This window comes from Balaenoptera ricei, chromosome 4, assembly GCF_028023285.1.
Source record: "Balaenoptera ricei isolate mBalRic1 chromosome 4, mBalRic1.hap2, whole genome shotgun sequence".
Lineage (NCBI taxonomy): Eukaryota > Metazoa > Chordata > Mammalia > Artiodactyla > Balaenopteridae > Balaenoptera > Balaenoptera ricei.
Window position 1 is genome coordinate 102,631,250 of NC_082642.1, and position 26,227 is coordinate 102,657,476.

The 26,227-nt window shown below is 35.6% G+C and overlaps 1 protein-coding gene across 1 annotated transcript in view; it reads left to right on the top strand.

Annotated features, from left to right (window-relative positions):
• The window catches only part of SLC9C1 (solute carrier family 9 member C1), a 101,969-nt gene that overhangs the window by 9,666 nt on the left and 66,076 nt on the right, over nt 1–26,227 (top strand). Inside the window, exons 4-9 of the mRNA XM_059919990.1 lie at nt 4,380–4,545; nt 7,231–7,359; nt 12,589–12,750; nt 17,627–17,726; nt 22,349–22,492; nt 24,116–24,290. Coding sequence (XP_059775973.1) covers nt 4,380–4,545; nt 7,231–7,359; nt 12,589–12,750; nt 17,627–17,726; nt 22,349–22,492; nt 24,116–24,290 — 876 coding nt within the window. The remainder of the gene's footprint in view (nt 1–4,379; nt 4,546–7,230; nt 7,360–12,588; nt 12,751–17,626; nt 17,727–22,348; nt 22,493–24,115; nt 24,291–26,227) is intronic.

The window sequence follows — 26,227 nt, forward strand, 5'->3', positions numbered from 1 at the left end:
TGGTAACCACTGATTTGTTTTCTATGTCTATGAGTCTGTTTCTGTTTTGCATATACATTCATTTGTATTAATTTTTTAGAGTCCACATATGAATGATACCATATAGTATTGGTCTTTGTCTGGCTTATTTCACTAAGCATAATATATTCTAAGTCCATCCACATTGCTGCAAATGGCAGAATTTCATTCTTTTTGCATTGGTTGTATAGTGGTGAACATAGGTGCCATCCATTCTTTTTATGGCTGAGCAATAGTCTATGGAATACATATACCACATCTTCTTTATCCATTTATCTGTTGATGGACACTTGGGTTGTCATGGTTTGTTCTTTATATCTTTAGTTGTAGAAGATCTTTTCTGCTAGTCTTCTGGTCTTTCTCCACAAAAGCTACTCTGTAAATAGTTGTCATTTTGATGTGCCAGTGGGAGGAGGTGAGCTTGAGGTCTTTCTACACACCCACCCCGTCTTTGCCACTGCCCTCTATATTCAAAATTTTTAAAACTTTGCTCCAAATTATAAAACAAAAAAAACAAGGAAAAAGTATAAAGTGTGGGACAAGTAAATTCAGCTCTATATTTTAGTGACTAAACTATATCTTTTCAATTGTCTAGCATGCTGAAGACTCAAGAAAGAAATTATGGAGGAAAAAAGTAACTCCAAAAAATCTGACTGGCAGAACTTAATGCCACTTATGATTTTAACTCTGAGATACTATAAGAAAGCTATTATTAAATATATTAGGTCCAGTAAAAGGAAATTACTGATAAAAGTTGTGTTTCAAATACCCACCTTCTAAAATTTCCCACACCCACACATAAAAGAACAACACAGAGAAGACTACTCACAGAAACAGCAATAATCCTAATTCACAAACTATTATGATTATTTTCTAATCATGTGATATTTGAACCCCTCCAGGAAAGAGCTTGAGGAAAAATACTCTAGATTATAAGCAGGATGTGCATTTCTTTCAAAGTAATCAATACAGTTTTGTAAGTATAAGGCCGTTACCTAAAATACATTAGAATCAAAACTATTAAAATGATTTACACTTGAAACAGAGTCCAGGCAAATGAAATTCAGACAAATTACAAAAAAATGAAATTGAAAAGAATAGAGATATAATAGTAGTTTGAGCTGGTTCTAGTGTTCCCTGTCAAGCCATCTCCTGAGTCTCTGTTCAACTGGGGGGTCAACTGAGGTAGGAGGAGCTAGATGGCTCTGCTCATATGTCTTTTGGTTGGTACTGTTAATATTGGCTATAGGCAATGAGTGTCACTGTACATGTATCTCATTATCCAGGCAATTATTCCAGGCTTCTTCACATGGTGATTTCAGAGTCTCAAACATCAGCGGGAGAGGGCAAACTTGAATTTACTAGTGCTTTTTAAGAAAAAATTTTTATTGAAGTATAGTTGATATATAACATTTTATAAGTTACTGGTGTACAATATAGTGATTCACAACTTTTTAAAGTTATACTCCATTTATAGTTATTATAAAATATTGGCTATATTCCCTGTGTTGTACGATATATCACTGTAGCTTATTTTATGCATAATAGTTTGTATCTTTTAATCCTCTACCCCTATATTGCCCCTCCCCACTTCCCTCTCCCCACTTTTTAAGTCTCTAGTTGTATCACGTTTGCTCTTGTTCAGTCAGTATGGAAGATAGCTACCCAATGGTGTGGAATCAGGGAGCAGAATTACTGCAGCCATTTTTGCAAACAATATACTATGTGATTTATTGAGGTATCAACAGCTATTTGGTGGAAGAACAAGGATTTGGATATCCTGACCCTCAATCCTCTTGTCTCAAAGCCTCATTTTAATTTGTTTCTTTGAACAGGAGTTAGTAATAAAACTCCCTTTACCATCAAAACCTTAAATTGAGAATTCAGCCACCCTAGAGGTAAATTACCTAGGGGACCTTGATTTTCTTTCACCATTCTGATGCTGTTATCAAGCTTTATCTACCAAAGACTCCCTCTCAATAGTGTCAGGCCTCAGTAATGCCATATAAGCACTCTGTCATTGTTCTGTCAATTTTAAGATTGGGTTAGAAATGTCTGATTAAGTGACTTAACCAAAATCACTCAGGACTAGCACCCAGGCCTCCTGAATCAGAGTCCAGTTATTCCCCAACTGGACCCTAACTCTGCAAGAATGTCCCTGTACAAACAAAAGACTAAAATAATCAGAAAGAAGATAGCTTTTAATATTTTAGCTCTTCTGAATTCTCTTTTTCATTAACTGCATTAGGTATGTCTTTCTCCAGTGCCTATTGCAATGCCTCATTGCATAGTAGGTAGTGAATAAATGTGTAATAAATAAGGGGATAAGAACTTGTGCTTTTTCATTTTTCTTGATGTAGCAAAAGCAGAGACAGGAACCTGGGGATTTTATTTGATTTTACTTCTCTGGAGAATTGTTTTAAATGGGAATGATTAGTACACTGCTGGTGGCTGTGTTTGTTGGTAAAACTTATTGGAGGATATATTAGTAATCTCTATGGAAAGTCCCAAAATGATGCATGTCTTTAATTTTACCTATTGAAATTCTAAGGATATAATTAAGGATGTATGATATTGCTGTTTTTAATTTTATATTGGCAGTAAGAGCATTTTTCAACATCATTATGAAATTCTTAGTTATCCATTTTTATTTTATTTTTAAATTGAGATATAATTGACATATAACATTATGTTAGTTTCAGGTGTGCAACATAATGATTTGATATTTGTATATATTTCAGAATGATCACCAAAATAAGTCTAGCTAACATCCATCACCACACATAGTTACAAATCATTTTTCTTGTGATAAGAACTTTTAAGACCTACCCTCTTAGCAAATTTCGAATATGAAATACACTATTGTTGTTAACTATAGTCACCATACTGTATATTGTATCCCTATGCTTTATTTGTTTTATAACTGGAAATTGGTATCTTTTACCCATTTCACACCTCCAACCCCCCACCCCACCCCACTGCCTGCCTCTGTTTTCCGTATCTATGAATTTAGTTTTTTGTTTTTTTAGATTCCACATATAAGTGAGATCATAGGTTATTTGTCTTTCTCTGTATGACTTATTTCACTTAGTATATGCCCTCAAGATCCACCCATATTGTGGCAAATGGCAAGGTTTCTTTCTTTTTCTTATGGCTGAATAATATTCTATATAGATACCACATTTTCCTTATCCATTCATCCATAGATGGACATTTAGCTTGCTTCCATGTTTTGGCTATTGTAAATAATGCTACAGTGAACATGAGGGTGTAGTTGTGAATTCTCATAGACACTTTAAGGCACAATCACCACATTTTCCCAAGCGCATTTGGTAATAAAATCTTGCTAGATAATCACCACAGGTAGAATAAGAGAAAGTAGAAGGCAATGGTGGGAAGGCAGAAGGCCAGGATCCAGTCCTAGAATAATGGAATGTCCCTTCCCGTCTTTTTTCTGGTCCTCTGCCCTTTCTATACATTCCTTCTATTATTTTGTTTTCTCTTTTTTCCCCTCTTTTGTAACTTCTTTCTAAATTTGTGTTCTTTTTTCTATGTTAATAGGCTATGTCTCAGATTTTTTTTTTTTTTGAACTCACTTGTTTATTTTATTTTATTTATTTATTTATTTTTGGCTGTGTTGGGTCTTCGTTTCTGTGTGAGGGCTCTCTCCAGTTGCGGCGAGCGGGGGCCACTCTTCATCGCGGTGCGCAGGCCTCTCACTGTCGCGGCCTCTCTTGTTGCGGAGCACAGGCTCCAGATGCGCAGGCTCAGTAGTTGTGGCTCACGGGCCTAGTTGCTCCGCGGCATGTGGGATCTTCCCAGACCAGGGCTCGAACCCGTGTCCCCTGCATTTGCAGGCAGATTCTCAACCACTGCGCCACCTGGGAAGCCCTATGTCTCAGTTTTTATGCATTGTTAAATGTGTATATATATATATATATATATATATATATATGGTATGTATGTATATACCTTCACACATATACATCTATATTCAGTGGCCTTATCAAGAAAATTAAAAGTTCATTTTTTTTCCATTATGGTTTATTATAGGATATTGAATATAGTTCCCTGTGCTTTATGTGTTTATCTATTTTATATGTAGTAGATTGTATAAAAGTTCCTTTTTAACTATAATATGGTATTTCTTGTAACTGGTATTTCTTAGGTCCTAAGAATCTCATTGCAATATTTGTTCCTTATTTCCAGAGTGGCAATCACATAGTTGTTAAATAAGATAATTTAAAATTTCCCTTTAATGGATTGAATGTGATTCTACATCTCCAGTATCCTGATTATCTGCATTTAAAAATGGAATACAAATGCCGTCTGATTTTTCTATCTATAAAATTTCTTTGCAGATACTTTTAATTACAATTCCTGGCTTTTTGATTAATTATACCTTAATTCTTTGGTATTTGGCATCTGTGAATAAATTAACTTTGAAAACCACCACATGGTTATTATTTTCAGCTATCCTTGTGAGTTCAGATCCTATGCTGACTTCATCTGCTATAAAAGACCTGGGTAAGTATATTTTTCTCTTTTCCTATATTTAAAATATATTCCATGCTTAAACTGTCTAGTTTTAAGATCTTTTGTTCACTATAGTTTTTCACTATGCGAAGTGGGGTGCTGGGACATTGGGGATTGAATGTAGAGATTCAGGTGGTGATGCTTAGAACAGAAGGAAATGCCAGTGATGGGCTAACTTAGTATTTTAAGTCTGACATTCAGTTGTGGAATAGGGCAGGGGATTATTTTTAATCCTTGACTTTATACATGCTTCTACCCTGAGCCAACAGAGTAGTTCTGGGGGAATCGCAATATGGCATGTACATTGTGGTGACATTTCTATTGCCCAAAACCTCTTTTCTGTTGAAAAGACTGTCGTTAAGATAATGCTACTTGTAAAAAAAAAAAAAAAAGAAAAACAGAGTCTTTGGAGTGTTTGTCACCATTAAGACCAAAAGGCTAAAAAGTCAAAAACAATAAAATCAATAATGATACAGTGTGTACTATTTTAGGAGAAAGAAATCTATATTTAAAAGTATAAAATACCAAGTCAATGCAACCCAGAAAAAAATCCAAGAGCCTTATTCAAAAGAAAAAATAACCTAATTTGTATTCCCTCAGCTATTTTTTAATGAGAACAAAAACATTTGCTTTAAAGTAGAATTAAAGTAGAATTTTAATATGGCACATACATGCACATACACACACACACTTTTTATGGCCACTTGAAAAGGAAAGAGCTCTCTGAGGCAAGTAGAAACAGAGTAGTGCAGAAACTTCAAGTGTACCTATGTGAATAAAGAAAAGCCAGATCTTTAAGACAAGGAGATTTGTCTATCCCGCAACCCTGCTTCTATGAGACTCTGTCAATGTCAGGCCCTTTCCTACTCAAAAGATTTGGAAGAGTTCTATGCTACCTGAGAGAATTCCATACTCCTCTTAACTGGAATCTAGTTACTTATTCCACTGACTTCCTGGCTTACCATTGTTGAATTTAAATAATTTCTTTGGGTTAAGTTACAAGGTTGTTCTCATAAACTTTGGCCATCTTGCCATTACTTTTGGAATTCTATTTTTCTCCTCAATTTGCCTCTTTAAACAAATTTTTTTAAAAATAAAGTATCTTTCTCTTGGCAACATTTTTGTCTGAGTTTTCAAAGCAAGACTTTTATATATTTTTTACTTTATTCTCAAAAATAAAATTTGCCCAGGCCAATCAATGTTTGGAGTACATGAATACATTCACATTGTCTTGGACTTTTTAGGGTCCACTGACTTCTCTTATGTTCCTTGTCTGTTATTTATTCCCAAATAGTCACATTTTGTTATAGCCCCATTTTCTAAAATGGAATAGTTATACAACAGTGTCAGTTAGGGTTTGTCTTTGTCCTTGTCTTTGACTAAAAAAACACCACCAAAACATAGTGGCTTCAAACTACAATTATATTTTATTTCTCATGAGTCTGGCAGTTCTGATGGCATGGGCTGGGCTCCACTGATTGTGGCTAGGCTCACTAATGAATCTCCAGTCAGCTGGAGGGTCATCTGGGGACTAAGTGATCTAGGTTGGCCTCAACTATGAAGATCCACCTTTCTTCCATGTATTTCTCACATTCCTCCAGAAGGGTAGCCAGGGAATGCTGCCATGGTGGTGGCAGGGATCCAAGAGAGAGGAAGCAGAAATCTTCCTCAAGCCTCTGCTTGCATCAAGTCTCATTAAAAAAAATAATAATAATCATTTTTTTAAATTTAAAAAGCAGATCTCTTTGGTGAGAGAAACTGCAACGTCTTACAGCAGAGGGCCTGGATGCAGGGTGAGGTGAAGAATTGGACCATCAAGGCAACTGAACTTCCACAGGAACAGACTGCCTTGGCTTTTCTTCTCTTCCAACAGCACACTTACTGTATTAGATTGTGATCACAACTGTAGAGTGGTTGGTTCACAAGGAGGGCTTTTACCATTTCCTTAATAATATTTCCTTTCTATGGACATTTTGAAAATCATTAAAGATGCTCAAAGTTATAGTTTTGCCCCTACAGGCACATTGAATAGCAAAGAAAAAATGATAATTGATGGATATCTAAACTTAGAATATCATCATAAATAGAGGAGAATTAGGTTGAAAGTAGATTATATCAGGGTGCTCTCCATTAATGGAGCTTGATTTCTAAAACCATTGAAAGTGATGTATGGGAAAGTCAGACAATTTCTAATTATAATGTGATTATCAGGACACTTGCCTTAATACTTTGGTTAGTATTTATACCGTGGTATAAAGCCTTGGTTTATAAATATACTTTATTCCTCCACCATCATTTTTTTCTTGTCTTAAATGCATGATGTATGTATTTATATAAGCCAAGTCTCAGAATTAAAAATAATAAATTTCATGTTTTCATCTGTGCTTTGAAACAAGGAATGAGAGCTCTAGTTGATTATCTTACTTACATAAACTATAATCAACCACAATTAATTTGGTAACTAATCATGGTGATCTAGACTTAACTTGTAGTTGATACATAATGAAATTTCCTTGAAGGGAGTTTACAAACATGAGTAAAGTATACTTAAGTATGTAGGAAAAATATGTGATATAAATACATAGCTAAGAATATCCTTCTAATTGCTGATAAAATTTTATTCTTCAACGTTGATGAAGTTTTTCCCACCTTAAAAAAATATTTTTCCTTCTGCAGGTCTTTCTAGAGGCCTTGTCAATTTAATTAATGGAGAAAGTCTGATGACCTCTATAGTGTCTTTAATAGTGTTTACTAGTATTATGGATATTAACTTTGGCTTGCAAAAAAAGATAAACTATTCCTTAGGTAAGGACTTATTTTTTTCTTAATTTCTTAAAATTAGAATCCTGTATTTTCTGAAAGCTGACATGGATTTTGTAACACCTTAAACCATAAGTTATGCTTATGCAAACATAATCGTATTAGTATAATGATTTACTCTTTACAAAGCACTACCACACATCCCTTATTTAATATCTGTTGTAGTTTTGTTGTGAGGCTGAGTTGGGACTTTTCACGAGGATGCATATAGAAGCAACATTCCACAGGCCTAGGCTGAACCAGAATGCTTGATAACAAGAATGAGAGATGTTGTTTTTTATGCGTTGAAGATGAACTCAAAAGATAAGCCAGGTAGTGCATCCACCAGTGGCGAGAGGAGGTGGCTTCCCTTCCCTTCGCCCTGGGACTATCTCCCTGCAGGCAACAGAAAGCTGTCAGCTCAGTGAGGAAATGTGAGTTATATACAGCCATCTACAGGGCCTGAGCACAGTGCTTGTAAGCAAAGAGACTGTAATATGCCTGGAAGCTCATTTACCACATTCAGATAGCCCTGAACAATAAGTGTTTTATTTCCTTTATCATATGTGTATGTGTGCATGTGTGTGTATGAAATAAATGATATATGCACACTATAATGAGTGATTATAAAGTATTTATAAAGTATACAGATGAGTAATTATCACTCAGGACCAGAAATACAGTTACCAGCACTCCCATGAGCATCTTATATGTCCCTTCCCCATGCTTTCAGTGGTTCTCAGAGCGTAGTCTCAATAAAATTAGAAATGAAAAAGGAGAAGTTACAACCAAGACCACAGAAATACAAAGGACCATAGGAGGCTACTATAGGCAACTATATGCCACTAAAATGGACAACCTAGAAGAAATGGACAATTTTTTAGAAAGGTACAATCTCCCAAGACCGAATCAGGAAGAAATAGAAAATATGAACAGACTAATTACAAGCACTGAAATTGAATCTGTGATTTCAAAAACTCCCAACAAACAAAAGACCAGGACCAGATGGCTTCACAGGTGAACTCTACCAAACATTTAGAGAAGAATTAATACTTATTCATCTGAAACTATTCCAAAAAATTGCAGAGGAAAGAACACTTCCAAACTCATTCTATGAGGTCACTATCACTCTCATACCCAAACCAGACAAAGATACCAAAAAAAAAAAGAAAATTACAGGCCAATATCACTGATGAACGTAGACGCAAAAATCCTCCACAAAATACTAACAATCCAAATCCAGCAATACAGTAAAAGGATCATACACCATGATCAAGTGAGATTTATTCCAGGGATGCAAGGATTTTTCAGTATCTGCAAATCAATCCATGTGATACACCACATTAACAAATTGAAGAATAAAAACCATATGATCATCTCAATAGATGTAGAAAAAGCTTTTGATAAAATTCAACATCCATTTATGATAAAATCTTTCCAGAAAGTGGATGTATAGGGAACCTACCTCAACATAATAAAGGCCATATATGACAAACACACAACTAACATCACATTCAATAGTGAAAAACTGAAAGCATTTCCTCTGTGATCAGGAACAAGACAAGGATGTCTGCTCTCCCCACTTTTATTCATCATGATTTTGGAAGACCTAGCCACAGAAATCAGAGGGGGGAAAAAAAAACGAATTAAAAGGGATCCAAATTGGAAAAGAAGAAGTAAAACTGTCACTGTTTGCAGATGACATGATACTATACACAGAAAATTCTAAAGACACTACCATAAAACTACTAGAGCTCATCAATGAATTTGGCAAAGTTGCAGCATACAAAACTAATACACAGAAATCTGTTGAATTTCTATACACTAACAATGAAAGATCAAAAAGGAAAATTAAGAAAACAATCCCATTTACCACCACATCAAAAAAGATAAAATACCTAGGAATAAACCTACCTAAGGTGACAAAATACCTGTGCTCTGAAAACTGTAAGACACTGATGAAAGAAATCAAAGATGACACAAACAGATGGAAAGATATACATGTTCTTGGATTGGAAGAATCAATATTGTCAAAATGACTATACTACCCAAGGCAATCTACAGAGTCAAGGCAATTCCTATCAAATTACCAATGGCATTTTTTCACAGAACTAGAACAAAAAAATTTTTAATTTGTATGGAAACACAAAAGACCTCGAAAGCAAACTTGAGAAAGAAAAACAGAGCTGGAGGAATCAGGCTCCCTGACCTCAGACTATACTACAAAGCTACAGTAATCAAAACGGTATGGTACTTGTATACCATACCGTTTTGATTACTGACTATTCTTTTCCAAAAAGAATCACCCCTCTCATGTCTTCCTCTAGGGAGCTGGTTCAGGTGGTGGACAATTACCCTACTTGGGCATAAGAAGCACTTGCTTTCAGCATTGTTCTGTATCCAATTATTTTACCCAGGCCATGGCAGCTTGGAACATCAACTGGAACCCCAGTTTAGCACAGGAAGGTACATCCTCTTTAAATGCTTCATATATGCCATCTGTGGTGTATAAGAAAACCAAACCAACTACCTACCTACAACCTTTTCCAAAATCCAGATTACAAAATGAGGTGACACCATACAGCACTTAGAGAGTTTTTACCATAAAACTTGCTGCAGATAAGGCCTTCCTGAAGATGAATAAGGTGAACAAAAAAGAAATGTTTATATTCAGAAGCATCTTAAAAACTCAAGAGCCACCCTTGGGGGAAACTGAAAAATGTAAAATGTAGTCATACATGCTGGTCAGAAGGATCCAAGCCCAGCCCCTATACCTGATCTAGTATTCTACCAGGTCCCATTTAAGATAGTAAATACTGATCACAGAATTTCAGGGAACTTGATCAGAGGCAACATCTACAATCTAATCAAAAGAACTTTCTTGATATTCACTGAGAAGCAAAAAAAAAGGAAAAAAGAAAAGTACTGATGTAGAAGTTAATTCATTCATTAATCCAACAGTTACTTGTTGATATGTACTATGTGATAGCTCCTATTCTAGGCTCCTATTCAGCCAGGAACATAATAGTCCTTGCTTTCATGGAGCTTGCCTCAAAATTTTGACTATAATTAATGGAATAGAATTTTGTTTTTGATTAGATTTCAGAGGAGTAAAAACTTTTAAATAATCACTGTTAAAATGATAATAGTAACAACATTTTATTACAAATGTCTGCTGTAGGAAGAAGAGAAGAGTGAACTTATTTTCTTTGGCATCAGGACTTTCTCTGAATTTTTTTGTTTTTTTTTTTAATAAGTATTTTAATTAATTTATTTATTTATTTTATTTTTGGCTGTGTTGGGTCTTCGTTTCTGTGCAAGGGCTTTCTCTAGTTGTGGCAAGTGGGGGCCACTCTTCATCGCGGTGCGCAGGCCTCTCACTATCGTGGCTTCTCCCATTGCGGAGCACAGGCTCCAGACGCGCAGGCTCAGCAATTGTGGCTCACGGGCCCAGTTGCTCCGCGGCATGTGGGATCCTCCCAGACCAGGGCTCGAACCCGTGTCCCCTGCATTGGCAGGCAGACTCTCAACCACTGCGCCACCAGGGAAGCCCCTCTCTGAATTTTTAATAGGAGAATTTCCCTTAAGAAAGGTTCTTGATAAGATTTACTGGTATTTCATTTTTATCAGTTAACACAACTGTGAAACAGTAATTTTCGTAGTAATCATTATTTTATAACATGTAATTATTTAAACAGTATTGCTCTATCTTTGAAGTGAACACATATTTCATAATAGGGAAAACCAAGAAGTTATTGCACTCAGAGGTTCTTACCTTTTCCAATTTGTACATTAGAAGTTTAAGAACATTGTAAGAAATAATGGATTTGCTTTGAGACTTTTCCTGACCTAATAAATCCATTCAGCACATATTGTACTCATTAAGAGCTATTTTTCTTTCTTAAAGCGGAAAACAACTTTTAAACTGGGTCTTTTAACTCCAGTTCCCTGCATCCTTCTGAAACCAGAGTCGGCCTCCAGCCTATGTTTCATTTACAGGAGGTGCTGGATTCCCAAAATTATCATCATGGTCAGCTCCATACCTAGAATGGATGTGACTTAGAGGGTCATTCATGAAATTCTCCTCCCAAGTTCACACTATCCCTACGGATGTTAAATCTTTCTGCTTGGCATATCTAGAAACCGTGGCTCCCTTTCAGCCATAGGAATGAGACTAGGTAGAGAAGGAATCTAAATAGCCTCAGTACTCTTAACAGTGCCCTCTCCACCAGCGGACATGATTAAGGATTCATAAATGGATTCTTTCTCCTTCATTTTACTATCTCAAAGCATAGTTCTAGGATTTACTTCCCCAAATTTAGCCTTGTTTTTTGATGTGGTTGCTGTTGCTGTTTTCTGTTGGCCATTCTTTGTTTCGATTTTGTTCTTGCTCTTCACATATTCTGTTGAAGTTGACCCTTCAGGCTTTCCTGACCCCAAGACCCATTCTCATCTATAATTCAAACTTTGCTCCTCTGTTCCTCACCCTGTAAAGGTGGGAAGGACTTCCTCACCCACTGAAAATGCCTGATTCCAGCAATCAAGGCTATCAAGGGCTTAGGTTTCCTGTTTTCCTGGGAAGGGCATCATGACTGTAGAAAGCAATTTGGCAAGATATAATAATATCGATAAAGGATCAACTATCCTTTAGAGCAGTAATTCCACTTCTGGGGCCTAAGGAAGTAATCAGAGAATTACAAAATAATTATGTACAGAAATATACACTGCAACATTGCTTATCAGGGAAAAAAACTGGAAACAGTGAAATGCCCAACAATAAGGAACCAATTGGTTCAGTTTGGCAGGCCAAGACAATACAGGAAATTCACTCAGCTGGGACTCAGAGACATTCCTTTTTTTGTATTTCTTTCTGTGTATTATGTTAGACCTGGAAAATAAGTTCCATGGGTTTAGAGACTTTCTACTTCTTGTTCACTACTGTTTTTCCAAAATGCATTACAATTTTTGGCACTGAATAAATATATATTCCCTAATGGGGACTGAAAAAAGCTCTTACACTAAACTGATCAAATTTTACAAATTTCCATCTGACTTTTAACATTTGAAAAGAAATGCTTTCAATTTAGGAATAAGAAAATACCCTACATCTACCCCAAAGACTATGAGCTATTTTTAAAGATAATAACAAAAAGAAAATTTGACCCAAGTTATCACTTAAAATTAAGAGCAAGTAAGTTCTATTAATTATTTTCTGTTTACTCCCCTTTCTTGCAGCCTATAGCATCATGGATAAAATTTGGTCATATTGTATAGCAAGTCTCTTGTTTGGAATTCTAACTTCAAAACTGGTACAATTGTGGATGTCTACTGTTTTTGGAGATGATGTGAATCATATAAGTCTCAGCATTTCAATTCTGTACCTCATCTTTTATATTTGTAAGTAAGAGGGCTATGCCTAAAATTAAATGATGTAGAAAAATTGAAAATAAAGATGTGGGAAATATTTAGGCCAAAAAAAAAAAAAAACCCATTCAACTGATCTAGAAGGAATATTTTTGAAAATAATGTATCAAAGGAGATTAAAAATATTAATACGTATACAATGGGAAGCAATGTACCAAGATATATAAAGACAATTATAAAAGACAAGAGAAATTTGACAAACTCATAATTACAATGAGATACTTTAACATGCCTTTCCTAGATAATTTCATAACCAACTGGACAAAAAAATGACTATGGCTATAAAAAGATTTAAATAAAAACTCAAATACTTGGCTCACAAGATATATAAAGAGTTTTATCTTCCAAAACAGAATCCTTTACATATACCTACAGACATTAACAGAAATAAACTAGACTAGAAGAACATTACAATAAAATTTCAAACATTGTTCAACTACAATGCAATTAAATGCTAACTACAGAAGGAGGGTCTTTAAAAATAAACATTCTAACTGCCTGAAATTTAAAAAAACTTTTCTTGGTAATTCTTCAATCAGAAAGGAAATAAAAATAGAAGTTACAGATCAAGGAAGGCTAAACATTAGAAACTCTATCAACATTACTAATCCATTTACCACAACTCCCTTCTCACAGAAGTATGGCAAGCAATGATAATTAGCCATATCACTGTTCCCTGACAGAGCCTCAGAATCACTTTCAACCCAGCCCTTTAGACAGCTCCACAAATGATTTGGAGTTGGCATGTGTGATAATACCTACTTCCCAAATTACACTATGTCTTTCCATTACATTTAGGAATAAGAGTGTTGCCTAGCCTCATATCCGTGATTAAACACAGACGTAGAGAATGGACTTGAGGACACGGGGAAGGGGAAGGGGAAGCTGGGACGAAGTGAGAGAGTGCATAGACTTATATATACTACCAAATGTAAAATAGATAGCTAGTGGGAAGCAGCCACATAGCACAGGGAGATCAGCTCAGTGCTTTGTGACCACCTAGAGGGGTGCGATAGGGAGGGTGGGAGGGAGACGCAAGAGGGAGGAGATATGGGGATATAAGTATATGTGTAGCTGATTCACTTCGTTATAAGGCAGAAACTAACACAACATTGTAAAGCAATTATGCTCCAATAAAGAGGTTAAAAAAAAAAAGTTCTGGAAGCTCTAGCTAATATAATAAGACAAAAAGAAAGATGTTTATACATATTTTAAAAGAGAAAATGGTTACATTAGTCACAACATTTTAGATTATATAGAAACACCCAAGAGAATTAATTAATAAACTAAGACAAGGTTTTTTAATTGTTTGATATAAGGTAAATATACAAAAATTAATAAATCGAATAGCATTCTTATAAAACAGCAGTAACTAGTTATAAAATATAATGAAAATTGATTCTCTTTACATTAGCAAAAAGTTATAAAATATCAAGGAATAAACTTAACAAGAAGTTTGGACTTAAACAGAAAGCTACACAAGTTTTCTGAGAAGTATAAAATTTAAATAGACACAAAGAAAAGCTTCTTTTTAGAAATGCTAGAGTAACAGGATTCATTACTTTCATGTCTGAGGAAGGAAAGGCAGAACAGGGATTTGAGGTTTCCTAACTAATCTGGATTTAAACCAATTATAATCTAGTGAGGTTGCAGAATCATTAATGAATTAATAGACAGTCAGAGAATGATGAGTCAGTACAAGTACATTCGTTACATACTACTTTAATGGTGTATTCCTAACCCTACAAAATTTATATTCCAGCAAATATAATTTCCTCTAACATCATTAAGTAATCTTGAGGCTATCCTCAAGATTAAGAGTTACGCTCAAGGAAATAATTTTATCTATTTATTTAATTTTAAAAATTGAATTATCGTTGATTTACAATTTTATGTTAGTTTCAGGCATATAACATAGTGACTCGGTATTTTTATAGATTATACTCCCTTTGCAGTTATTACAAAATAATGGCTATATTTCCTTGCACTTCCTTGTTGTGTATTTATTTTATACATGATAATTTGTATCTCATAATCCCCTACCCCATCTCCAAGAAAATTATTTTAAATTTTTAGAGTCAAGATGTCTCAATAAACATTTTAGCAAAAAAAAATCCTAGGACAGAATTTCATGAAAATAGATAATGAGTAAATATAAATCTAATGTAAAAGAACTTTTACCCTGACCTGGCTTATTATTTTTTTGTTTGTTTGTTTTTAACATCTTTATTGGAGTATAATTGCTTTACAATGGTGTGTTAGTTTCTGCTTTATAACAAAGTGAATCAGTTATACATATATATATGTTCCCATATCTCTTCCCTCTTGCATCTCCCTCCCTCCCACCCTCCCTATCCCACCCCTCTAGGTGGTCACAAAGCACAGAGCTGATCTCCCTGTGCTATGCGGTTGCTTCCCACTAGCTATTTATTTTACGTTTGGTAGTGTATACATGTCCATGCCACTCTCTCACTTTGTCACAGCTTACCCTTCCCCCTCCCCATATCCTCAGGTCCATTCTCTAGTAGGTCTGTGTCTTTATTCCTGTCTTGCCACTAGGTTCTTCATGACCTCTTTTAGTTTTGTTTTGTTTTGTTTTTCCTTAGATTCCATATATATGTGTTAGCATACTGTATTTGTTTTTCTCTTTCTGACTTACTTCACTCTGTATGTCAGACTCTAACTCCATCCACCTCACTACAAATAACTCCATTTCGTTTCTTTTTATGGCTGAGTAATATTCCATTGTATATATGGGCCACATCTTCTTTATCCATTCATCTGATGATGGACACTTAGGTTGCTTCCATGTCCTGGCTACTGTAAATAGAGCTGCAATGAACATTTTGGTACATGACTCTTTTTGAATTATGGTTTTCTCAGGGTAGGCTTATTGTTTATATTAATATCTTCAAGGTAGTCATCATAAATATTTTCCAAATTTTACCATTACTTAACAAGTTATAAAGAGTAGTCCAGGATTTGATCTCCTCAAAGCACGTACATCCACAGTTTCCTCTTCCTTCACGATTCAAAAATCACTAAGTAAAGTGTTCGTTTCTGGCTTAGGTATCATTCCTAGCCAGAACTAAAATGAAGATTATAAAACTTGTAATTTTCCATCTCTAGAAAGGAAGACTAAATAGTGTGCTAATGATGTTCATTTCATCAAATTAAGATTATCACAATCTGAATCAAATAATGATAGAATTTTGGAGGGAGGTGAAATTTTACAAAATAATTTAAAAAATTCATCTGGAAATATAAACTGTGAGACTATGCATGATAATTTTTTTAAAGTGAAGAATTTTACTATTAGGTAGGTATTAAACATTTAATAAGCCTATAGTAATTAAAATACAACTGCTGTTAACAGAGGAATACAAAGTAAACCAAAAAAACAGAAGGGGCACAAAATGGATCCATGTATGACAATTTGATAAACATGGCAATAATGATCAAAGTGGCATATCCACACTATTCTTCAATATTAAAACAAAATTTTAATTTGTGCTTGTTAACTAGAACAATGTCTGCTAAACATTAAGAGAAAAAAAAATAAGCCCATTACAGAACTGTATTGCTGTATAATCCCTCTGTAGTTTTTCTTAATGTGTGACTGTGTATATGTATGTTGGAAGCAAGCCTCTGTGAGTGTTCACAGGGTACTCCATTCCTCTCTAAGATCTTGATCCAATTATCTTAAGCTTCCAATTCTATAGTCTATGAAAACCCAAAGATATCTCCTCATAATTTCTGAAAATATCTGGAGTTTTCTTCCTCATAATCTCTGCTGCCTCCTCATAAATATATAGCAATTTCTTCTTCTTAGTAAACTCTAGTGAAGATGGGGACAAGGGGCACTCACAGGGAAAATTACGTTGTGTAGTTCACAACTCTATGAGATCTAACAGTTACCCCTATCGCCTCACTTTTCGATGTTTCCTGCTTAATTTTTACCACTTGTCTCCAGTATAGAAATTCAGCAAGCAGCCTTTAATGCTTGGAGTTGCCTTCTGGGTCTCATTCTGTACTTTCAAGTAGCTTATCTTATGATTTTTTTCTAGGCAAATATAGTCCTCTCCTCAATAGAAATTTCAATCAAAATTTTCTTTAAAACTATACCTGAAGTCCTGGGAGTGGAATTATGGGTATTCCCTTTTTCTAAAAAATATAATCTCTATACTGTACCATATTATTTGAATTTTTCACAGTGATATCACTTTCATAAGCTACTTTCAAAATTGTTTTTCCCTCTAGCTCATGAAAGCTAAGAGAATGTTTAAGAATATTCCACAGTTTTGAACACTTTTCAGTCCCTGACAGTAAATTCACCAAACCAAAGTTAAACTGGGGAAGTAGAGCCATATTGGGTTTCTATTGGCTCCACTCCCTTAGTCTTGTCACAAGATCAAACCATTTCTATCTCCTACTGCCTTCCAAGAAAAAGTATGTGAAGTGGGCTAGTCCATAGAGAGCTCATCAGCTCACTTCCATTTAATTCATCCAGAGCCCCTCTGAAAAAATTAGACCTGTGGAGGGTGCTTTAGCCTCACTAGGGCACACGAAGAGATTTGTGAGCTCCACATTGTTGCCAATGATCAGAAGCCAAAGCAGTGCAAGGATGTTCATTACAGACTTTTCTGCACAGTTGGGTATGAATCTGAGGAGGAAGAAGGACAATGGGTGGTGATAATAATTTGTGATATTATCCAGTTGAAACCAAGTGGGATAGCCTCTCTATATGAAGTCACTACTATCAGATATCTGATGTTTTCATCTCTGGCAAAATTTGTGCCACTGTTGGTGTTAAATTAATACTTTATATTTGTTTCTTTAAAAAAAATAGGTAAGCTAGTTGGAATGTCTGGAATATTTACCATCGTCATTATGGGACTTTTTTTAAATTCTACAAGTTTTAAACCAGGAGTTGAAGCACTTCTTCTTGAGTGAGTGGCTAGCATATTTTCACTTTGTTTTGTACATTAGAAGTTATAATATTGTAATAGTAAATACATCTACGTCTACATGGTCAAAATAAGAAACTGACTTGAAAACTAGCTAATTAAAAACCCGTTCTAAAAACTCTATTGCTTGTGTCCTCTAAACCTCTATCTTTAAGCAAAATTTGTAACCTCACTTTGAGTTCATGTTGACTCTATTTCACCACTAATTCCCTTAAGTCTCTGGCCATATTACTCAGTAATGTTCAGTCTAATCCCCTAGACAGGGGCTAGGATTAAGGTAAGGCAACAGGCCTTCATCTCAGGCACAAAATTTAAGAGGGTGCCAAAACACTCAGTAATCAAAGTAAATATTTTAATGCAATATTTTAAAATTGAAATTAATACAAAAAAATCCATGGTGAAAATACAAAATTTTAAAAGAAAGATCAATATTACTAACAGTTCCTTTTGCCTCAGGCTCCAATATGGATTAGTTTGGCACTGCCACTAGAATGGAAGACCAATATTTTAAAGAGAGTGAAGAGAGGCCATGCAAAGCCAATTAAAAGATTAAGCTGGGGCATTTAAATACAATTGGCAGTGTTAAAAAAGAAAATAGAAGTGTACAAATTGTGCCTTGCTCAAGGGCACCCAGCTGAGGGGGTCAGTGGAATCTGTGTCAGTCTTGAAGAAGGATACTTTCTGTAATGTTCCAATACATGGGATGGGAACTTGGCCTAAATCACACAATGGCAGCATATTAATATGTGTTAACAGAGGCCCTGAACATAATCAATGATTTTTTGGCGTTTGGGAGAACATTATGGAAGATGAAATGAGTTCAGAAGTCAGAAGCTGAAAAGTATAGGATTTTATAGGATTTGAGAGCATGCCACTAAAATTTCATGTCAATTACAATGGAAGCCAGTTGTACGAGCAGCTAGGCAGCATTAATTGGGCCACCCTTGTAGGAAGAATTTAAAATGTTATGCATGTATTTATATCTAGGGGAAGTGATTCTGAAGGCTCCCTTCATTCTTGCTGTAACTGAAAGCTGGATCTCCCCTGAAGACATTATTTCCCTCATGTTCCTTAAAGGTTATGGTGTCTTTCTCACCTGCATCCCTGATGCTATAAGCCTAGGGTTGAGGTGGGTGATTTTTCTGTACCTCAGTCATTTCTATATTATTTTTCTTATTCTTCCCCAGAGGAGCCCAATTTTGAAGCTCATGCCATCAGATTATACCATCGGCCACCCTCTTGGTTTTAGTTATCTCTAGAACTCTGAGTCACACTCTCCATTTTGTGAAGATCTTGGCCCCTGTCTCACTGCAACTCTCTCCAACATCATGCTATCACCATCCTTAGTGGCATCAATCAATATTCACACAGTTGGTCCTACTATTCCCTCACCTTTCAATTCCAAGACTTCCTCTCCTCCTGTGAGCACATCTATCACTCTGCTTCAGCCACCCACTTTATGCTCATACAAATAATAACTTCAAAATCTCAATTTCAAGAATCTTACTATCTAAAATATAATATGTACCAGCTCCTACTCTCCAAAACAGTAGAAATCTAAGATAATAATGGTAAATCCTAGTAAATCCTACAAGAGTCTACAGCAGGTCCGTGCTACTCTCTGAGAGGAGGCGCACCATCTCCCATCTTTTCAGCTTAACCCCCTAGGACTCCAATTCTAACAATTCTGTTGTCACACTGAGAATATAACACATTGAACCTGTGATGTTTTCTGACCCTCACCCACCTCACTTCCTCCTTACCCAGATCATTTCTTTTGTTTAAAATCATCTAATAACTTCTCATTTGGCTACAAGTCAAAGTTGTTTTAATGGCAAACAAATGATATGTTTGTCCCCCTGTTACTTCTGTGATTCATTTCTACCACTCTCACCCTCACCCGCCCTGCTCTAGCCACACTTGTTTTTCCTCAAATATACCAAACAGGCTTCCTGTTTGGGCTTGTGTCCTTGTGCTTCTGCTCTTGAAATGTGCTTCCTTTACATATTGGCGTAAGTAGCTGCCAATTTCATGCTTCTATTTCATTCTTCTATTCATACATCACCTTGTTAGAAAGAACTTCCCCAAATAAGAGATACTTCCTTGTCAACCCATATAATTTTTTTTAAGTCATATAGTACTACTTGGTTTATTTTTATTTTTTTAATTTTATTTTAATTTTATTTATTTTTGGTTGCATTGGGTCTTTGTTGCCGTGTGCGGGCTTTCTCTAGTTGCAGCGAGTGGGAGATACTCTTCGTTGCGATGCAAGGGCTTCTCATTGCAGTGGCTTCTCTTGTTGCTGAGCACAGGTTCTAGGCATGTGGGCTTCAGTAGTTGTGGCACACGGGCTCAGTAGTTGTGGCTCACAGACTCTAGAGTGCAGGCTCAGTTGTGGCGCTCGGGGTTAGTTGCTCCGCAGCATGTGGGATCTTCCCGGACCAGGGATCGAACCCATGTCCTCTGCATTGGCAGGTGGATTCTTAACCACTGTGCCACCAGGGAAGTGCCAACCTGTATAATCTTTTATTCTTGGCAAATTGATGTCCCTAAAATGTCCAGGCCATAAGGTCTTATCACTCCTCTAGGCTAAGAGCTGTGCAACATTGAGAAATAAAAATGCACAGATGCCTAAATCTATAGTATCAAAATCTATGAGGGTGAGAGCATGGGATGTCTGATTTTAAAAAACTCTTCCCAGATGATACTTATATACAGACAGGGTTGTGACCCTTTGCTGCCGTAAAAGGTCTAGATTTGTTAGGATAACTCATGATCACCAAATAAAGGAAACAGACTTTTTTTTTTTTAAAGTATTTGTTTATTTATTTATTTATGGCTGTGTTGGGTCTTCGCCTCTGTGCGAGGGCCTTCTCCAGCTGTGGCAAGCGGGGGCCACTCTTCATCGCGGTGCACGGGCCTCTCACTATCGCGGCCTCTCGTTGCGGAGCACAGGCTCCAGACGCGCAGGCTCAGTAATTGTGGCTCACGGGCCCAGCTGCTCCGCGGCATGTGGGATCTTCCCAGACCAGGGCTCGAACCCGTGTCCCCTGCATTGGCAGGCAGATTCTCAACCACTGCGCCACCAGGGAAGCCCGGAAACAGCCTTTTAAAAAAAATTCAGGGCTTCCCTGGTGGCGCAGTGGTTGGGAGTCTGCCTGCCGGTGCAGGGGACGCGGGTTTGAGCCCTGGTCTGGGAAGATCCCACATGCCGCGGAGCGACTAGGCCCGTGAGCCACAATTACTGAGCCTGCGCGTCTGGAGCCTGTGCGCCGCAAGTAGAGGCCGCGATAGTGAGAAGGCCCGCGCACCGCGATGAAGAGTGGCCCCCACTTGCCGCAACTAGAGAAAGCCCTAGCACAGAAACGAAGACCCAACACAGCCATAAATAAATAAATAAATAAATAAAATTAAAAAAAAAAAAATTCAGAAGCTTTTTTTCTGTGTGCCTGACTGATTGCACACATGCACACACACAGGTACATGGGCACGTCTATTAGATGGATTTGGAGCTTGGTTATTCAGCTCATATCCACTCTGAATTTGGTGGGCATTGATTCCTTACAGAATCTGGTTTCCTCCTCATAAGATTTCTCCCGTTAATTTCTACCATATATGAAAGAGTCTTGATAGCTCTTTCATATATGTCGCTTAATTGATTTGATTACATTTTGTGCTAATCTCAACAAGACTGAGATTTTTGATATTTGGAGGCATTTTCCCACAGCGTTTCATATTGAAATTTTCTCTGGTGATGCCGAGGTATTTGTGTTTCAGGGACAGAGTCTGGCAGCATATGGGTAAAACCAAGCTCTTTTTCCTCTCATAAAATGGTATTCATGTGCCCTTTTAATCTTTTCCATTTATTTTGCTATACATATAATGTCAACATTAAAGACATGAAATATACAGAAAGATAACAAGAAGTTTTAAATAGCTATGGTCCCAACACCCAAAAATGACAAATAATTGTGTCTGAGTGTACTTTTTCAAACTGCTTTGCCTGCAGCTGATGAGAACGTGAGCTTTGGGAATGATGCAGAGTTTTCCTGGGCTCTGGAGTACTTGAATAAGTGCAGACTCAGAAATCACAAAAGGAGAACCTACAAAGGGCATTCATGTGAATAAAAGATTCATTCACATATCCTAAGTGCTAGCTAGATTTTGGGCAAAGGCTTAATTCTATCACTATGTAAATCAGGCTAGTAGTTCAGTATTTCCTTTTAAAATAAACAATTTTAGATCTTCCTAATGATGCAAGGACTTCACAATCAGTATTTTCCAGCTACTTGAACCATAGTGCCTGAATGAGTTCTGTCAAATAGCATAGCTACAACCTAACATGTCTTTCAGAGTCAACCCAAATAGAAAGACACTAATTTACATTCAGTGTAAACTGGTTTAAAGTTGCTTTAGAATTATTTGTTTACTTGCCTTAGTGCTCCTTTCTCCGCAGTTAAATTATAAGCCCCTTGAGTGTTGGTGAATGCCTTATTCATCTTTATTTTCTTTATAATGCCTAGCACAATGCCTTACATAGATAAGTCTTGCATTGAATATGCTAGATTAATTAACTATATTTAAATTTTTTTCTAAAATTGCAGATTCTGGAATTGTCTATCATTTGTTGCTTTTCTTATGGTGTTCACTTTCATTGGACTTCTAATTCCTGCACATACATATTTATATATATCATTTTCTGATATATATTATTCATTAAATATCTGCTTAACACTTATTGTTTTCAGGTAAGAAAGTCATTTGAATTTTTCTATTTATAAGACATTGACTAAGCCTGAAGACATTCTTTAAATGACAGAAATGTTTCATTCCTTAGAATGAAAAATTCACTCAAACTTTCCAAGGAATCATCAGCAAATTAGCACTCAGTGTTTTATTCAATTTTTAACTACATTTCAAAGCAATGCAAGCATGTTGTAAAATTTTTGAAAATTAGAAAAAAGAAAAAAATTCCTCATAATCTTACTACCAAGAGGCAACCACTACTAACATTTCGTATATTTCCTCCAGTGTTTTTTATTGTTTTTTATTCTATGAGGTTTCATGAAGTTAGCACCTATCATAAATAAAAATGTTATCTTGCTTTGTTCACTTAATATTATATAACAAATAACTTACTATTAATAAAGTATAGTTGGAAATAGCTTTTTAAAAATCAGGGAGGGACAAATTGGGAGACTGGGATTGATATATACATGCTACTATGAATAAAATAGATAACTAATAAGGACCTACTGTATAGCACAAGGAACTCTACTCAATACTCTGTAATGGCTTATATGGGAAAAGAATCTAAAAAAGAGTGGATGTATGTATATGTATAACTGATTCACTTTGCTATACACCTGAAACTAATACAGCATTGTAAATCAACTCTACTCCAATAAAAATTTTAAAACAAGAAAGATAAACTTTCTTTCCTCCTAAATTATTATTCACTATTATTTGATATCTGCTCTGTTCGGTGTTCTGACAATTCTGGCATTCTGCCGTGTTATGTTTTGTTATGCGATGTTATGTTATGTTACTTTTAGGTAACATTTTTCTAGCTTTGATTCAAAAAAAATTAAAAATAAATTAAATGATCACATGTCTAATAAATAAATAAATAAAAATAAAAATCATATGGAAGTCCTCCTTGTAAATGTCTTTTTTTGCCTAAATAATTTTTGTAGCCCCCTTTCCAGTGTTAAAAGGCAGAAAGCAGTCTGCTTATGTAACTGAAAAAGAGATGACATAGAGGAGGAAAACCACCATAACAATTCTTTAATCTCCATCACCCAAATTGTTAACATTCTACTTCCATCTAGGAAGATTAGTTAGGACTCAACATCAAGTCAGCCAGTGCCAAGTAAATGGAAATTAGTCCCAAATTATCAGATACAGTTAGTGTAATAAGAATGAACTGTGACTAAAAGAAGAAATAGAAATGAATTAACTGATACTGGGAAGATTCAGTAAGATTAAAATCTGCAAAGAAAAGAAAGAGAGGACATTATTTTCTCTCGTATTTATTAGATTTGCTTTTATTTGTTTTTGAGATCTAGAATAGCGTATATCTACAAAATATCTCTAACACTTTCTTTTCCACCTGGAGAAGCACCACTCAAAGGTGATGTGGAATTACTCTACTACTTACCTAAGAGAAAGAAAGAAAAATAATAATACCATTCTCTTGGTATGGAATGCCCTTCTGCCTTCCTTTGGTGCCATGCCAACAGAGTGTGAAAGATGGTTCATTTGTCTGAGAGTTGGCAGTTGCACAGGGAATAGATTGGAATAGCATAGAATGGGATGGAAAGAAATTTCTATGACAAAAGTAACTTTTTAAAATCTGTTTTGTCTTTTAGACTTCTGGTCTTTCTATTATTGAGCCCTCTTTTGTCTCGACTTGGTCATGGTTTCAGCTGGCGCTGGGCATTCATTATGGTCTGGAGTGAAATGAAAGGGACTCCTAATATAAACATGGCTCTTCTGCTTGCCTACTCTGAATATTCTCTTGGATCTGAGAGGGAGAAATCTCAAGTAAAGAAAGATGTGTTATTTTATTTGAATATTTTATGAAAACTGTTTCTGTGTACTAAAATATGCTTTTGTAGTGAGATTGCTCAACCCCACTTGGAATGTGGGAGTGATTTAGCTATGATGGTAAAACTGGGGAGGGGAAAAACAACTGGCAACTTTCCTCTTCTCCATTCTAGCTTAGGGATTCCTAAATCCCTTCATCACACTCCTAAAAGATAGGTTTATGGTACAAGTTAAGGGAATTAAAACTTATAAATCATTTAAAATATTACCTGATACAGAGTATGCACTTAATAAATGTTTCTATTTTTATTTACTTCTAACACTTACTCAAGAAAAGCAGATATCTGCTTATAATTGGCTCTATTGCCTTCTGTAACTTTATGAGGCCACATTTAGTAATGCTAGGAACCAAAACATTTTGCTTATCAATGGAAGTTATCTCTAAGATAAAACCCCCAAACTCTGCCTAACAAAATATAATGGGTATGACTCTCCCTCTACCTCATCTCGAAATAAGATAATTTCAAGGAGCTCTTTAAGAAATTTTCTATGCAGACATCACAGCACATCTAATACTTCTATCGTGGCTTTTTTTTTTTAACATAAATTCCAAGAGTAAAGGGAACAGTGCAAAGGCCATTATTATGTATAATCCAAACATTAAAAAACTAAATATTCAAGCACTGCTTTCTAAACCTTATCTAATATTACATGACCTCCTCCTTCTTTTTAACCTATCTCCACCTGCCTGAATAAAAATCAGTGTCATCATCATACATCCTGACCAGTATAATGGTGAACATTGCACATGGATATGGGTTTCGAAATTTTTAGTTGGTTGCTATTTACTGTGTGACCATCCACAAGTTATTTAATTCCCACCACCTCACCCAAAGTGTCCGTTTCCTCACTCCAAAACAGATTTAGTAATAATACCAATGGTTTGTTAATAAATATTTAACAAGTAACTTTCTCAGAGAGGGGGAGACCCTAAGTTGTAGTGTTTGCCAGTTTCTATTGTGTAATCACTGGCACCAACAGGAACATCAATCTGCTCATAAACTTCCTGAAAATTTAATGATCAGCTCTCACAAACTTGTATGAGCCAGGTCTATCTGGCTATCTCACTATCTCCACTGTCTCAAAGGGTTATTATGATAAATTGAAAATATACCTAAAATGCTTAGCACATTGTTTAGCATATAGTAAATGTACAATAAATCTGAGCTATGATGGTGATGATGTTGCCATGTAGACTCGCTTTCAAATAAAACTTTGGTAAATAAAATCATTTGAGAGATGTCTCAGTAGTAGTTAACTAGCTGAGAAGAAAGTAGCACTCCTTACTTAATTTAATTTAGCTGAATCCTACAGCTAATTTATTAATACTCACAAAGAAGCACTACAATGAAAGCTTAAAATTTTAACTTAATCCTGTCTCTACTACTCACAAGTTCAATGACTGAACGGAATATGTTCCAAACAAGTGCATAAAAATATGTGAAGTGAAAACTGAGAACTAAGAGGAAAAATAGACAAACTATATTTGGAGACTTTGACACTCCTTTCTATAATTTGTTCAACAAAGCGTAGAACAACTGGATAAAAAATCAGCAAGGATATAGAAGAACTAAGCAACACCATCAACCAACAGGATCTAATTGACATTTATAGAATTGTATCAACTGATATAGAAAAAGCACTTAACAAAAATCAATATCTATCTATGACAAAATCTCTCAAAAAATAGAAATAGAAGGGAATTTCCTAATGTTGATAAAGAACAGCTACCAAAAAATTTACAGGTAACATTATAACTAATAGTGAAAGACATTTTCACCCTATAATTGGGAACAATCCAAGAATGTCTACTCTTACTCTTTTTGTTAAACATCATGATGGAAGTTCTAGCTTGCTCCATAAGATAAAAAAAT